At 35.7% G+C, this 15,885-nt stretch overlaps 1 protein-coding gene across 1 annotated transcript; it reads left to right on the top strand.

Annotated features, from left to right (window-relative positions):
• Positions 1–306: 306 nt before the first annotated feature.
• ZBTB41 (zinc finger and BTB domain containing 41) lies at positions 307–13,496 on the top strand (the record flags this gene model as incomplete). The annotated part of the gene is made up of 10 exons (XM_079536014.1): positions 307–1,426; positions 2,715–2,922; positions 3,638–3,707; positions 5,893–6,040; positions 6,682–6,811; positions 8,671–8,766; positions 9,327–9,433; positions 10,865–10,970; positions 12,085–12,173; positions 12,853–13,496. The coding sequence occupies 10 exons, from the start codon at positions 307–309 to the stop codon at positions 13,494–13,496; spliced, it is 2,718 nt and encodes a 905-aa protein (XP_079392140.1).
• Between the last annotated feature and the right edge of the window lie 2,389 nt (positions 13,497–15,885).

Raw genomic sequence — 15,885 nt, forward strand, 5'->3', positions numbered from 1 at the left:
CGCTTCTAATAATAGGCGGCAGCAGCGCGCTCGCTCGGAGCCGTGCGGTGTGGCGGCCTGCAGTGGGACGGGGCCGTCCGGGCTCCGAAAGTGCTTCAAGTGCATTTAGAGCTGAGTGCGGTGTGGAGGGCCTGAACCTAAAGGGAGTTATAGCTGAGTGCCGAATGTTGTTATTGTAATTCTTTTGCAGATTATGAAATTGCTGTTAGGAATTTTCTCGAGGAGGTCTGGCGTGGAAGCAAGTCTCCAGGGGAATTCTTTGTCAGTCACCTATGAAGCTCCTGGTTTTAAAGTTGTGCTTCTGCAATGAAGAAAAGGAGACGGCTCGCTGCAAATGTAAACGAAAAGGTTCGCCTCGGCCATGAGAAAGTTGCTTCGGATCAGATTCTTGTAGTAGACTGTGCCCAGGAAATTGTCTCCAAGTCTGCAGAAATAGCTCCTGCAGATCAGCTTGAATCTGCCCCAGAACTTTCACCCTCGTCAGAACAAAGGAAGCTCCTAAGCTCCTTACAGTACAACAAAAACCTGCTCAAGTACCTAAATGATGATAGACAGAAGCGTCCGTCATTTTGTGATTTGCTCATAATCGTAGAAGGAAAAGAATTTAGTGCTCACAAAGTTGTAGTGGCTGTTGGGAGTAGTTATTTTCATGCCTGCTTAAGCAAAAATCCAAGCACTGACGTCGTCACGTTAGATCACGTAACTCATTCTGTCTTTCAGCATTTGTTGGAGTTTCTGTACACCTCTGAGTTCTTTGTATATAAAAATGAAATTCCGCTGGTGCTGGAAGCAGCAAAATTTTTAGATATTATAGATGCAGTGAAGTTGCTGAATAACGAGAGTGTTTCTAGCATACAGTCCGATGTGGTAACTGACACACCTACACCTGTAGAAACGCTAACCGAGCTGACTGGTAAACTGTTGAATAGTCATCAGTGCACTTTCTGTGGTCGAAGTTTCTGTTACAAGAAGTCTTTAGAAAATCATTTGGCTAAAGCCCACAGATCCCTTTCGCTGGAGAGAAAACATGGGCTAAAAATGGTTGAGAAAGCAGGCTTTTCCACTCGACGGTCCACGAGAAACCGTAAGTGTCCGGTTAAATTTGACGATAGCGATAGTGAAAGTGATGATGCATCTGACAGCAATTTGGAAAAAGTCAGTTCTGACAAGGAAACATCTGATAGAAGTGAATTTGAAGACAGTGGAAGTGAATGCAATGCTGATGAAGAAGGACAGGAGGAAGAAATGTCAGGTGAAGATTCAGACACTGAAGAGCAAAGTGAAAAAGAACATGATACTGAGGAGGGTTCTGAGGTAGCTGATTCCGTGGCAAGTATTCCTGAAGGCTTAGCTCCGGTCATCATTCAGAGCAGTAACAAAAAACTGCTGCAGTGTCCCAAGTGTGACAAAAAGTTTGATCGAATAGGTAAGAACAAGCAAGTTGGGTAGCTCTCTTTCCATTATTCCATGTGGGAATGCTAATTGTACAGGGGATAAACAGAGCTGTTTCACGGGGTGAAGATCAGAAGTTCTGGGTGACACCCTTTAGATCACGGTAAGTGGGAAAAGGACCATTCCTCCTAGCAGCAGGACTTTTTTTCTTATAATAGCCGCGTTGTTTCTTTCATCATTTTGAAAGTTTATACAATGGGAGGTTTGTGGTATGTTCCTACTTAGAGCAGTGTGTTTAGCTTGCTCTTGTTCTAAAAGTTGTTCGATACAACTCTTAGAACTGATTTGTTGTCCTGATCTGTTTGTTTTCTTTTTAATTGACTATAGCATAAAAAACATACTTGTGAATTATTTTGACTCTTCTATGCAACTTGTCATTTTGAAAGTACTTTGGTTAGTTGAGTTTATAAACAGTTGTGTCTTTAGAGTTATCCACATTTTATAGAGGGGATACTGCAACTGAAGTGAAATTAATTTCCCAAATCCGAAGTTACGTAATAATAGCTGTTCAGTATTAGAATGTCAAGACTTAACCTGTACTTCAAATGCCATGTCTTAAAATTAAAGGAAATCAGGAAAATTTCTTGAGATGACACGTTTTCTTTAAATATTGAGAAGCTATTGTGCAGAAGTAAATGGCTTGTGAAGATGTAGTGTTGTGTGTTTTGAACTTTCGTGCATTGGAGGCTCTTTCTGCCCTTTTGTGACTAAAAATTCTAGGTTTTCTGCTCAAAAAAAAAAAAAAAAAGGCATGAGAAATAACATTAACTCAAGGGATATATACAGTATTTCTTTGTAAGCTTGTGTTTCCATAGGTTTTATTATTTGAAAATACCTTTCTTAAAAATACCAGTTTGCTGGTAAGGTGTTTCTTGTTCTGAAAAGGCACTTCACAGTCAGTGTAATGAAAGTACTCAGTACGTCCGGTGCTTGGGGAGTAGAGTAGGCTGTAGGGTTGAACTGGTGGGATTCAAAATTCTTGCACGTGTTTAATAGTAATACAGAGCAATTGTATTTTTACTTAGTTTTACAAATAGCTATGATGGAAGTGTATGGAGGAACCTTGCATGAAATCTGTAAGTGATCATCGTGCAGCTTTCAGTGGCATACACCAATAGAAATCTGTAGATGTGTGTGGGAGGTACCTAGACCTTGACTGAATTATTCTAGAATTTAGAATCAACCCCCAAGCTTTTTTACTGTACATGATACCTCTTATATTTATGCTAATAAATATATATTTTTTTTCTGTTGTTATGTAGGCAAATATGAGAGCCATACTCGTGTACACACAGGTGAGAAGCCTTTTGAGTGTGATATATGTCATCAGCGCTATTCGACGAAGTCCAACCTGACGGTGCACAGAAAGAAACACTCTAGTGATACAGACTTTCATAAAAAGGAACACAAGTGTCCCTACTGCAATAAGCTGCATGCAAGCAAGAAGACGTTAGCAAAACACGTGAAGAGGCAAGTATGAGCTAATTTGACACATGTTTCTGAGGAATTGTTTGTGCAAACAGCATTTTTTTTGCTTTATTTATATAATTGATTCTAAGTATCTTTTCAAAGGCCCTAGGGATTAGCAATGTCAAACTAACTTGCCATGAAGACTGCATGAGAACTAATTAAATAGCAGTTCCTCAGCAGTTCTGTAACTATTACAGTACCATAGGTTTTTAGGTAAGTATTAGAATGCTCAGATTAGCTATTAGAGTCAGTCAGAACACAAGTCTTCATAATTAATTATCTGTTTGGTTTTTTTTTTTAATTTGAAGGAAGGATGAAAGGCCATTGATTTTATATGTTAATACTATACTGTTGGTGATAATGGATAAACAATTTCTCCCCAAATTCTTTTAGATTAATAAATTGTTTATGACAAGTCTAATTAAAGGTGTTCATATTTATGTATCACTTTTTTCTCTTTCTTTGTAAATATCCACAAAGTGTTCTAGTTTAGATGTTCTTTGTATCACCAATTGTCCTGTGAGATTCTAAAGGTGTCTACAGTCAACGCTGTTTTCAAGATACTTGTGCTTTTAGAGCTGCTTAATTACGATTGTCCTGTTCTGCTGTTTGGCCAACTCTTATGGCATACGGAGTTTAGGAATTGATATTTAGTACTTGGGTGATCTTCATCTTATAAAGTTAAGAATGCTTTCTGCTGCTGTCCTTTCCCTAGGTTTCATCCAGAGAATGTGCAAGAATTTCTTTCTATTAAAAAGACTAAGAGTGAAGGCTGGAAATGCGATGTAAGTAGTACTGCAGTTTTTTCCTGTAGGTACTAAGCTGTTTTGTGACCTGAATGCTGAAGTGAAAATAAGGTATATGTTTCTCTGAAATTTCAGCAAGCTTTATAAGTATAAACTTCTTCTTTATGTGTGGATTTAGAGGCTGAATTTCGTTCTTTGTGTTCAGTTTGTGTCTAAATAGAGCACCAAGCTGAATTCTAAAATAGTTTGAAGGGCCTGTTTTTTCATGTGATTAGCTATTACTTTTATTGAAGTACATCAATTTGCGGATGATTAAACTTGAGAGTTATGAATACTTAAACAATGGAGTATTTGTTCTTCTGTTAATTACACACTTCAAGCACTGACCTTAAAGTATATGTTTTAGGAATGCTTTGAAGGTGTACGTTAAGTATGAGATGTTTTTTCATTTAGCTGCGCATGCATGTCAAGAGAATTGAAAATTTGTGTGAAATCTATTTCTAGATTTAAAATCATAGGATACTTTCCATCATTTTCTGCAAAAGTGTGTGTATGTGAAATGATATCTACTGTAAAAAGAAAAGTGCAGAATTTCCATTCATTTTCTATCTGCTGCAGATAACATTTTAAGGTTTTAAATGTGGTTTTCTGTTTTTAAGGTAATCAGTGTGCGTTCATTTTTGGTCAGGACAGTTGTTTTTGTTTTGCTAGCTGCTGTAAGCATCTATATGTCTAATACTAGGTGCTGTAACACGATATAATTACTAGTCTTGCTTTGTTTATGAACTTTGGCTTATAAACATACAGGAGAAGGTTGGGAGATGTTAGCTGTAGGGATCAGTAGTGTTCATTCTGCTAGTGACTGCAGCGTGGTTGGAGGTATTGCATGGCTGCCTGAGGGTGTGCTCTTCCAGACGAAGTTATGTTGTATGAACATATTACAGATTCCACTTGCTCCTAAATAAGAAACGTTTTAAGAGCAGGAATTAATTGTACAACTGGGTACAGGGAGATGACTGCCTATCTCTGCTCTGCCCTCGTGAGCCCCCATCTGGAGTGCTGTGTCAAGATCTGAGGCGCCCAGTGCAGGAAAGATGTGGCGCTATTGGAGAGTGTCCAGCGGAGGGCCATGGAGATGATGAGAGGGCTGGAGCACTTCTCCTGCAAATGACAGGCTGAGGGAGCTGGGTTTGTTCAGCCTGGAGAAGAGAATGCTGTGAGGAGATCTCATTGCTGCCTTCTAGTATTTAAAAGGGGATCATAAAAAGGAGGGAAATCAACTTTTTACTAGGGTAATCAGTGATAGGATAAGGGGGAATGGTTTCAAGCTCAGGGAGGGAAGGTTCAGATTAGATGTTGGGGAAGTTCTTTACTGTGGGAGTGGTGAGGTGCTGGAACAGGCTGCCCAGAGAGGCTGTGGATGCCCCATCCCTGGAGGTGTTCAAGGCCAGGTTGGATGGGGCCCAGGGCAGCCTGGTCTTGCACCAGATCTGGACATTGGTGGACCTTCCTGTGGCAGGGGATTGAAACTTAATGATCCTCGGGATCTCTTAGAACCCAAACCATTCTATAATTCTATTCTATGATTCTGAGAGAGTCTTACTTTAATAATAGCTAATAATTCTTACTCCTTTAGGCTTTGATTATTTTAAAGTTGCAGATATTCTGTGTCTCTAATGCATATTTTGAGGTTATATTTTTCTGTTGGGATTTCTGTTCTCTCTTTAAAAACATGCTATCAGACAATTTCCCAGTCGAAATAGGGAACAGGTATGACACTAGTTCTACAGTGGCTTATGCTGCAGAAGAAGCTTTTATCACTGTCCCACATAGGTTTGTGTTTTATTGTCTGAAAACAAACCAAAACTGTTTGTTTTGTGTATATATGTGTGTGTGTGTGTGTGTGTGTGTGTATATATATATATATACATTTTTTTTTTTTTTTTTAGTAGAGTTGATTTCTTTTCAGGAAAAAGAGTGCTAAACATTAGAGTTGGTAGAAAGAGGGGAGGGTGGAGTGTATGGCTGTTTACAGGATGCCAATATGTTAGTTTGATTTCATTTGATCTATGTCCTAATTTGCATAGCGTAATATATTAGGATTTATGTAGACTCAGGTTTTTCTCTGCAGAGAGCAGGTGGAGTAAACTGTTAAAAGTTGATAAATAAGGAAAAATCCTGATGATAGTGGAAGAATTTTTGATAAAATATATTATCGTTTTAGATTTGTAAGAAGTCCTTCACTCGCAGACCTCATTTAGAAGAGCATATGATCCTTCACTCTCAGGATAAACCATTTAAGTGTACCTACTGCGAAGAGCACTTTAAATCCCGATTTGCAAGACTGAAACATCAAGAAAAATTCCATCTCGGTATAGAAACCTCCTTCTGACATGTAAACAATAGATTTAAAGTAAAACTTCCTCCACCACTGTATGTCCTGATCAGCTTGGTTTCTAATTCATCCACCCCTTTCTTTTCCAATTCCTTCTCTTTTGGATTTTATTTTTTTTAACTTTCCGTTCAGCTGTCTTTTTGAGATGTTGTATTGTATCTACATCGTTTCTACTGGGGGGAAGGATTAAGTTTTCTTCTGTGTTTTAAGAGCATTTTCTTTATATTGGTTCTCGGCTGCTGAGTCAGATTCTCCCTGAAGTTTTCCAGAGACCTTACTACCAGATATTTACACCAGCTAGGAACTAGGGAATAGATGGTGATAGCAATGGGAATTTGGGTTTTGGAGCAGATAAAGTGAGCTTGAATATTTTGACTAATCATTCTAATTTTTGCTTTACAGTCATGATACTTTCAAAATAACTGGTATTAGGAATAAAGGGGTAATTCAAGGAAGTTTAATTAAACTGCACCGACTGTACTAAGCATCAATCAATTTATTAAAGAATTTTTTTCTTTGATTTGTAAATTGATCAGGGTTTTTGCAAGTCACTAATGTGTGTATCTTGTTTGGTTTAACTGACAGATAACAATACTGTGTGTGTCTGTTTACCATTAGGGCCTTTTCCCTGTGACATTTGTGGGCGACAGTTTAATGATACAGGAAATCTGAAACGCCACATAGAATGTACTCACGGAGGAAAGAGAAAATGGACATGTTTCATCTGTGGGAAATCTGTTAGGGAACGGTAAGGAAGTGCATGACATTACAGAAATACACAGCATAAGTTCTAGCTTTCACTTTTTAATGTAAAGGAAGCCATGTCAGAGGGCTAGTAGGTCAAAACTCAGTGTAAGAGGCACAGGTAACACGATTTACTGATGACCAGTGACAACTGTGCGTAATGTAGTTATGAAGCAGAATTTTATTAAAGATGTTTTACCTCTCACCCGCTTCAGTTAGGGATCCTGTATTTGCCAGAACATCTTGCATTTGTTTGGGAAGAGTTTTCTGCCATAGATCTCTTGGTAAATGCAGTGATGAGGACAGGAAGGCAATGAGCACTGGTGAGAGTGACTGAGAAGGAATTGGACTTCTGCAAAGAGTTTCAAGGAAGATGGAATAATAAACTGCAAAACCTTTGCTACTGTTTCTCTCAATGGAGAAGAATGTTGTTAGTTTGGCTGTTTGGCAACACTGAAGTCCCAAATGTTGACTAATAAATTCTATTTTTGTTCACATGTGTAAGTAGCATGTAGTAGCAAATGCCATAAACTTTTAAATGCAGTGCAGTCCCTCAGTGCCTTGTTTCCACTTGGAAACCATCGAAATTAAACACGCATTTCTGTTCCAGGTATATGAATTTAAAAATGTAAGTTTTCATTAGTCATTATCATTGCTTCAGTGCAGGTATTAATCAGTGCAGTTTTCTATGAAAGGATGTCATCTTCAAACGTTTCCAAATACTGACTTATTTGGGTTCTGAAACCAGTCAAATGAAAATAATTTTCATTTGAAAAAAGCAAGCTTCATGTCAGTGAATAAGATTCCAGTGAGTTTTCCATAGAGAATATCTGTTGAAAAGATCGAAGTTTATCTATGCTGGAGCCTGTTTTCTTGATTTATTTTCTTAATGTCTGATAAAGTTGTCTGGAATAATTACAAAAAGAATGTTTGTCCCTAACAGATTTTTGTGATGGTATGTGTTATCTAGTACTTTAATCAGTAGGGTATACACATGTTAAAACATTCTAATGCAATAATGAAACAGTGAACAAACTGTGAAAAACAGTTCTTTCTTTCAAGAAATTACAATTCTGTGAAGTTCAATTTGAACTGCAAGAGTTTGTTTTTTTTTTAAAAAAAAAAAGTCTATATATATTTATACATTTCAAGTTTCATTTAAGTTATGCAATGCAGTTGAATATTGAAACATTACTGCTTTAATTAGAAATAACTTTTTTTGTGTAAAATGTAGAATATCCTAGACTAATAACATTTTTAATTGGGAACTGTAATAGATTGAAGAATTTTCTTTTTTGTTTAATTCATACACATACCAGTTCTGTATACTGAATTTTATTTTTCAGTTCCTTTGCTGAAGAAGGATTGCTACCGGCATGCACTTGTAGTTCTTTGCTCTTTGCAAAGGCAATAGTAAAATAAACCTGCAAACATATGTACTTACCTATATACACAGAGTAACTCTGTACGTTTAAACAAGCTCTGTGAGGAATTAAGTTAATAGATTTCCATGATCTGGATGTCCTTCCATTTTGATAATAAAGCTTAGAGATATGTAGTGACATATTATTTAGAAGATACTGTCAAAATTGATGTTTTTTTCAAAGTATGTTGCCCAAGCATATGCTGGGATGATATTTTGTTTCTGTGGTGATATTGTGTCCAAACTCAGATGCTTCAGCAAACTGTAGAGGTCTGGGATACTATCTTTGGATGTATGCGTGTGTGTATTTGCATAAATTGAGACAGTTATTTGGGTATGTTTTGATCTATCCGAACTAAACTGAGAAAATGAAGACCTATTTTACTTCAAAGTGGCAGTGACACTGCTTAAAATTGAATTCCACTGCCTTTTTAAAACAGAACAACTTTGAAAGAGCATCTGAGAATTCACAGTGGAGAGAAGCCTCATCTTTGCAGTATTTGTGGGCAGAGTTTTCGTCATGGGAGCTCTTACAGGTACAGATTTTTATCAGATACAATGCTGAAGTGTCTCATCTGGTGATTTATTCACTTTGTCAGCATAATAATTTATACCGTGTTCTGATGTATTCTAAGAGCATTAGTACATGCTTTAATCGTGCTTAAATTTTGAGTGTGCATTAATAATATGTGAGAAATCATTCATTTTTTAAAGTACAAAACATCTGAGTGGTTTCAGCACGGAATCCCGTATGAATTTTGCATTAAAGTTGAGTATTGTGCATTTGTGAAAACACTTGAATCTTTGTTAATCAGAGAGAAATTAAGTGGAGGACTGAAATGTTTTGTTAATTAATTTTGAATGTGAGAGTTGAGCTTTGTCCTCTGTTGCTTTTTCAGAGTCATTAAGAATATTTCAACTAAATGTTATTTCCTGGTATTTGCGAGAAGCTTTAAAAAATTAATTTTCTGATAATTCTGCATTGAAGTAGCAGGACTGATTATATTAACAAAGTTGTGTTTGGTGGCTGTATGACTATAAGTTTCCTAATTTTGAGCAGCGACGTGAAAGTAAATTTGTCTCCGTTGTAATACAGACTTCACCTAAGAGTCCATCATGATGACAAGAGATATGAATGTGAAGAATGTGGGAAAACATTTATTCGGCATGACCATCTGACAAAACACAAAAAAATACACTCAGGTAGGCATGTGCTTTGAAGATAGTCTCAGAAACAGCTACTTTCAACTGAATGTATTACAGATTCTCTTCAGTGTAAATCTATGTGGTGGTTTTGACCAAGTGCTTTTAAGGTCTGCTTCAGTAGGGTTAACCTTACGTGTTCTCCAAGTTTATATGCTAAATGTTTCCTCCATGTTAACCTAGAAAGCCAAGGGACAGTCAAAAACATGTAACACCAAATTGCTTTAAACTATAATAATAATAAAAAAAGCAAAAGTGAAAAAGGAGGATTTTTTTTTAATGAGTTCAGATTTCTTTTTTTTAATAGCAATTTTGTGAAACTTTAATACCACAACAAAGAAGCTGTCACAGTCTCTATCATAGTTTGCACGCTGATCACTTTAATGTAAAAGCATCCAAGAGGTGTTTCTAAAGTTCTCTGTTGTGGAGAAGGAGGAAGAAAGGAAAGTGGTGGTTGTCAGCCCTGAGAATAGCCAGAAAGAGATTATCTGAAGGAAGAAATAGAAATAGAAATAAAAATAAAAATAAAAACATCTCCCAAATGTATGAAGTCAGGAAAGGTTACAGAATGTATAGGTAGAGCAAAAATTCACTAGGCACTTTCTTAAAATGGAGTCCAAAGGGAACATGGCCTTCTACTAGGCAAAATAATTCATAGGCAGCGTGAAATTTTGAAAGTGATCAGAGTCCAAGCTTCCTGAGCCTTTTCTTTGAAGGACGGCTTCTTTTTTAGTGTTCAAAATTATGTTTGCTATAAAATAAAGAAATCTTTTTGAAAACTCGAGTACAAAAAAAAAAAATCCTCTTTTCTACTCTATTTGCTTTTTCCCCCTCTAGAAAGTTACATTCTTTGACTGTCCACACTCCTCCTACTTACATGAGAAGAAACATTCTGCCACTATTTGGAAGATCTCAAGATGACTAAAAAGAATCAAGATTCTTTTAAGCAGCAGAATAAAAGAAAAAGGTAACTATGTAAATCAGGATAATAAGATAAATGCTGTGAAGCAATTCTAAGTTCTGAAAATTAGCGGCTGAAAATATGTTTAAATAAACTTTTGTAGCTTCTGATTTATTGAATATACTACATTTCGAACTGTAAAGAAGAGAGTAGATTCCTAGTCATTCGTTCGTACCTCTTGTACAGTGAGGTGAAGTGTCCCTTAACTCATTAAAATGAATTTGTATGTAGGAATGAGGATATGGTCAGTTATACTCACAAACAAGAAATGGTAAAAATCTTTGCTCTGATAGAAATATCCTACTTTTTGAACTTTGTTCTTTGATAACAGATAATCCTTTGGTATAAAATTCAAGGAAGGTATGGAAGAGTTTGATGTGGATCTAGTCTATTTGTTACAACTATAACTCTTGGACAGTTAGTAAGTTCCAGAAGGTTTAACCAAAATGTATTGAATTTTGCCTTTAAAGGTGAAAAAGCACACCAGTGTGAAGAATGTGGGAAATGTTTTGGCCGTAGAGATCACCTCACTGTTCATTATAAAAGCGTTCATCTAGGAGAAAAAGTTTGGCAGAAGTAAGTGTTGGCAATTCTAATAACTGCATAAACGCTTTTGTAACATAACTGGTTTTGTTAAGACTTGCATGTTTGTGCCGAGCTGTAGTTATCTGTGTGTCTGTTATGGCCATTACCTTTGTCCTTGGTAAAGATACCATTATGGTTTGAAATGGATGTCAGAAAATTGCCTTTGCAATTGAAGTGAGTCCTTTTCTTTGTAGTGTAATGAAGTGTTAAAAATAAATAAATAAATAAAAAAAATTTAAAAAATCAAATTATAATTCCATAGAAGTGTATCAGATAATTGTTGTTTCGGTGTTGTTCTAAATTCTGAATGAATGGTTTGTTGTAATATTTCTCACTATCTTTACATACTAATTAAGAGTGAATTATTAGACATCATTTAAGCACTGTGATAACTTCCACTCTGAGCTATCTAAGAAGCTGGAAGTAGACTGTTGATTCTGAAAGGAGGTAAATACTTTGAAAACCTACATATTTCTATACATTTAAAATGCAGCAGGGTTTTTAAATTATTGAGTTCCAAAAATGAGCTTTTCAGAGATGTCCAAGTAAACTGAAGTTATTTGTTTTTCAAATAATGTATTTCAGCTGCTTGTACACAGCAGTGTGTGGAAGCCTTTATGTCTATGTTGGAAGCACAGTAAATTGTCCTATCATTCTATGCTTTTTTTGTGAGGAGTTTTTTTGTCTTTTTTTGTTTTTCTTGGTAGCCTGTAGGCTGAACCATTCCTAATAATTAATTTATGGCATAATTGTACCAGAGTGAAAGCCTCGAGTGGGTGTTAGTCAAAAATGGTACTGAAGGATGTATTTGGGAAAAGGAAAAAAGTTTTAGTAGTCTTTGCTCCTTGAATGTTAGTTGTCAATCCCAGGAGAGAGTATGAGTTTTAGTTTGGGAGAGCTAATTGGCTTTACTGTCACTCAGATGATGAAAAATATGAATATAATATAATATGAATATAATATAATATGAATGTAAGGAAGTTTGGAAACCAGGATTTCCATCTGTTTTGCAGTTAAAGACTTCAGAAAGGACTGTGCACATAGTTTTTTCCAGAACTACTAACAGTAAAGCTATCTAACATGAAATATATATTTTTCTTTAAAGATATAAAGCAACGTTTCACCAATGTGAAGTCTGTAAGAAAGTTTTTAAAGGAAAATCAAGTTTGGAAATGCATTTTAGGACACATTCAGGTAAAAAACAAAAATGCATGGGAACTTATTTTTGTACTTCAAAATTAATGGTATTGCTTTAACTTACTACAATTGTTAAGCATTCAGAGTAAGAGTAGCAGAATGCTGCCGCACTTATTCTTCATCATATCTGTTGGCTCTTTCTGAGTACTGCCTTCTGAATACGTGTAACTTGAAATGTTGAGAATTCTCAGCACAGGTTTGTGGTATGTCTCCACACCCAGACTGCCTGATCAGTTTAGGGGTACAGAGAATACTGTGTTTCTACTGGTAATCTGAACAAGGATCTGAAATCCATTTGTAGAAGGGTTTATGTCTTCAGAGAAAGTCATCATCCTTTCAAAATGTGAAGTATAAACTAAGCTTGTTTAGTAGTGGTGCTATAACTGTTGAAAGACAGGTTTTTTTGGTTTGTTCTATTTTTTCTTTTGTAGTTTGCTTTATATTCTGATTGTTTTTATGACAGAAATCCCAAATATTGGGAGAAGGGTTTGTCAGTATAACTTCCAAACTTTCAAGGGCTCCCTTGATTTCTGAATTGTTGTTGAAATATGCTCTTTGTTTTCAGCACGCTCATTTTATGCTGGGTTCCTATGCTACGTACAGCTCATCTATTTATGTATAAGGTGGAATTATTCAGAGTCAATTATCTTTACATCTTTTCTTTGCTTCTTTGTAGGTGAGAAACCATACAAATGTCAAATCTGTAATCAATCTTTTAGAATTAAGAAGACGTTAACAAAGCACATGGTTATTCATTCAGATGCTCGACCATTTAATTGCCAACACTGCAATGCAACATTTAAGCGAAAAGACAAGCTGAAATACCATATTGACCATGTTCACGGAACAAAGGCAGCAGAAGAGGCACTGACATCTTCTTCAGAAGAAAAACTAGTCTCTTTACCAGTACAGTACACTTCCGATGACAAAGTTTATCAAACTGAGGCTAAACAGTATGTGGAACAGTCCAAAACATATCAATCGGAAGCCAAAACTTTGTTACAGAATGTATCTACAGAAGTATGTGTGCCAGTGACTCTGGTACCCGTTCAGATGCCTGATCCTCAAGCTGATCTAGTACAGCATACTACTCAGTCACATGGCATTCTTCCTCCACAGCATGAGCAGGCAGATTATCAGCGTGCGACAGATCTGTCATTTCTAGAGAAATATACTCTTACTCCACAGCCTGCAAATATTGTTCATCCTGTAAGACCTGAGCAAATGTTGGATCCTAGAGACCAGTCATATCTTGGAACTTTACTAGGGCTGGATACAGCTCCTACTGTACAGAACATTTCAAACAATGAACATTCGTGATCAGAGCATAACATTCCACCTAATTTACTAAGCCATTAGCCAACAGGAGGCTGATATGGCAATTAAGATTTATATTTTGTATTTTATTTGGACTCGTGAGTCTTCTGCATAGTTTTTGGAAAAACAGGTTTGTTTACATAATATTTGAACATTTAGGCACACTGATGTATACAGAGAGTGTTTCTTGTGATTTTAAGAGTTTATAAAATATTATAGATGGTCTTTTAAAAATTATGCTCTGAAATATCTTTTAAGGATAGTTGCTGAGAAAATGTAATTATGTACCTGCCTATTAATTTAAATTTTTTTTTTTGCCTTTCAGCATCTCACTGAGTTAAAGTTATAAGTGTAATAGAAAGCATACTGGAAGAAAAAGGATTGTATCAAATTCATTAGAAATGGTAAGCGTAGGCAGTAATACAAAACACAAACTTCAAATTATGTTTCACGTGTAAATTAAAATTGAATCCTCAGGCATCTTTGGAGAGTTTTTAAATTTCTAAAGACTCTGCAGCCTTTAAGTTAATGGAGGGAGCTAGATAATTCTGGAAAGTGATTTAGATATTTCAAGAACACAAAACATGGAACTGTAAAGAACGCCAGACGTATAATTAGGCTACCTACATTTGGTCTGTTACTTGTTCCTTGGTCTTAATATCGACTTATGTATGAAGATTTAGACAATACTTTTGTCTAATTTTCTGCCGTTAGCCCTATGCAATTTTAGTATACATTTTTCTTTTTCAGTCATGTTTGTTTTCTAATGTGTGTCCCACACTCTTAAGTTTGAAAGAAATGTCATGTAGCCAATTGACAGTCATAAAGAACTGGCATGACTTATCCTTGTTAGAGCATCAGTTGTACCAGGATCCCCCATGTTCATTTTCAAATTATCTGTGATGAAGAAGTTTAAAGACAGTTATTTCCAGTACAGCACTCAATTGTTTTCTTTAAAAAAGAGATAATCACCAATCATAAATCTTTTGTGAGTTGCTAGTGATTTTTTTCCACTGTCTTGTGTTGTTTATAAAGCAAAATCAAGCTCTAGAGAGTATGCTATTTCTTCAGTTATTTTTAGCTTTTTCTTTACTAGAAGTAAGATTAAAAAAAAAATAACCTATTTTTAACTATAAAGTCTAGTGTAATTTACCATGAAATCTAGTATAATTTAATCTAGTGTAATTTAAGATCATTAAGCTTTCTATTTTAAGCCTAATTTAAGTCTTTCTTCTTTGTTTGTATTGTGAAAATTATGCCAAAGAAGATATTGGATATCATTTTATAACCTTCATTATTGCTCACAAGAATTACAGTCTAAGGTAAATTTTTCCCCAGCCTCCCCAGTAATCTGCTATTATTAAATTATTATATTAAAGTATCTTTAAAGTGGGTAACTGGATCTATATGAATTATTGTAACTGTTGGATTCTTCCAGTGACCTGAACACAACCAGTCTGTGTTGAAAAGCTCTTCTATCGTCCCTTTTCTGTAAACTGTAAACGCCGAACCTTTCAAGTCCTATTTAAATACTTTGGTGTGAGATTATTTTAGTTCCCATTTACTTCAGTGTTGAGCAGTTTGCAGGAGAGGGGCCAGAGCTGCCTGAATGTTCATACTTTGAAGCTTGTGCCCTATCGGATTCTTAACACACCAAAGATTTCTGTTAGCTGTTAAGTAGTGGCAGAGTTATAGTATTTTAAGTGTTACCGATACTTAAATAGGACTTAGCCAAAGAAGCACAATGAAAGTCCTAAACTTTAAAAAGTTCAGTTTTTGAAACAGGACTATGTATGTTTAACTGTTCTATGTTTGTATCTCTGAAGTAAAATGTGGAGCTGTGCTCTGGGAATGTTCAGACTGACGTGCTGTAAATATATCTGTAAGAATCAGAATACTGGCAAATATACAGCAATAATGAGGCCTTTGAATGCCACTTTCTGAAAGGACACTATCAAGTACTATACTTCCTGCTTTCTCACTCCACCTTTATCTCCTTTCCTAAACAAATCATTTTTCATCTTTACACTCCATGACTTGGAAACTACTGTTTTATCTGTAGTTTTCAAGTTTACATGTATATGTCATATTACCATGTGTTGTGCAACATGAGTTCCATCATTTGTAATTGTATGATTAAAAGTAAACTGACATCAGTGGGGTCAGTGCAGTTCTCATAGTTAGAAGCCTATTTATTATTTCTTGTCTCTTCTGGCCTACTATAGAAGTAGGTATTGTAGGATTTCGATAAAACAATGACTTAAAATTGGTTGGTAACTAATTTGTTTTCTTTCAAAGTCCAGTTCTTTTGCAAGGCGTTCTAGTAAAATACTAAAAGAGAATTTAGAGCACGTCTACTTGATAATGTCCTTTTAATTTGTTTTGTTTTGTT

This window comes from Tetrao urogallus (assembly GCF_951394365.1).
Source record: "Tetrao urogallus genome assembly, chromosome: 5".
NCBI classification, from domain to species: domain Eukaryota; kingdom Metazoa; phylum Chordata; class Aves; order Galliformes; family Phasianidae; genus Tetrao; species Tetrao urogallus.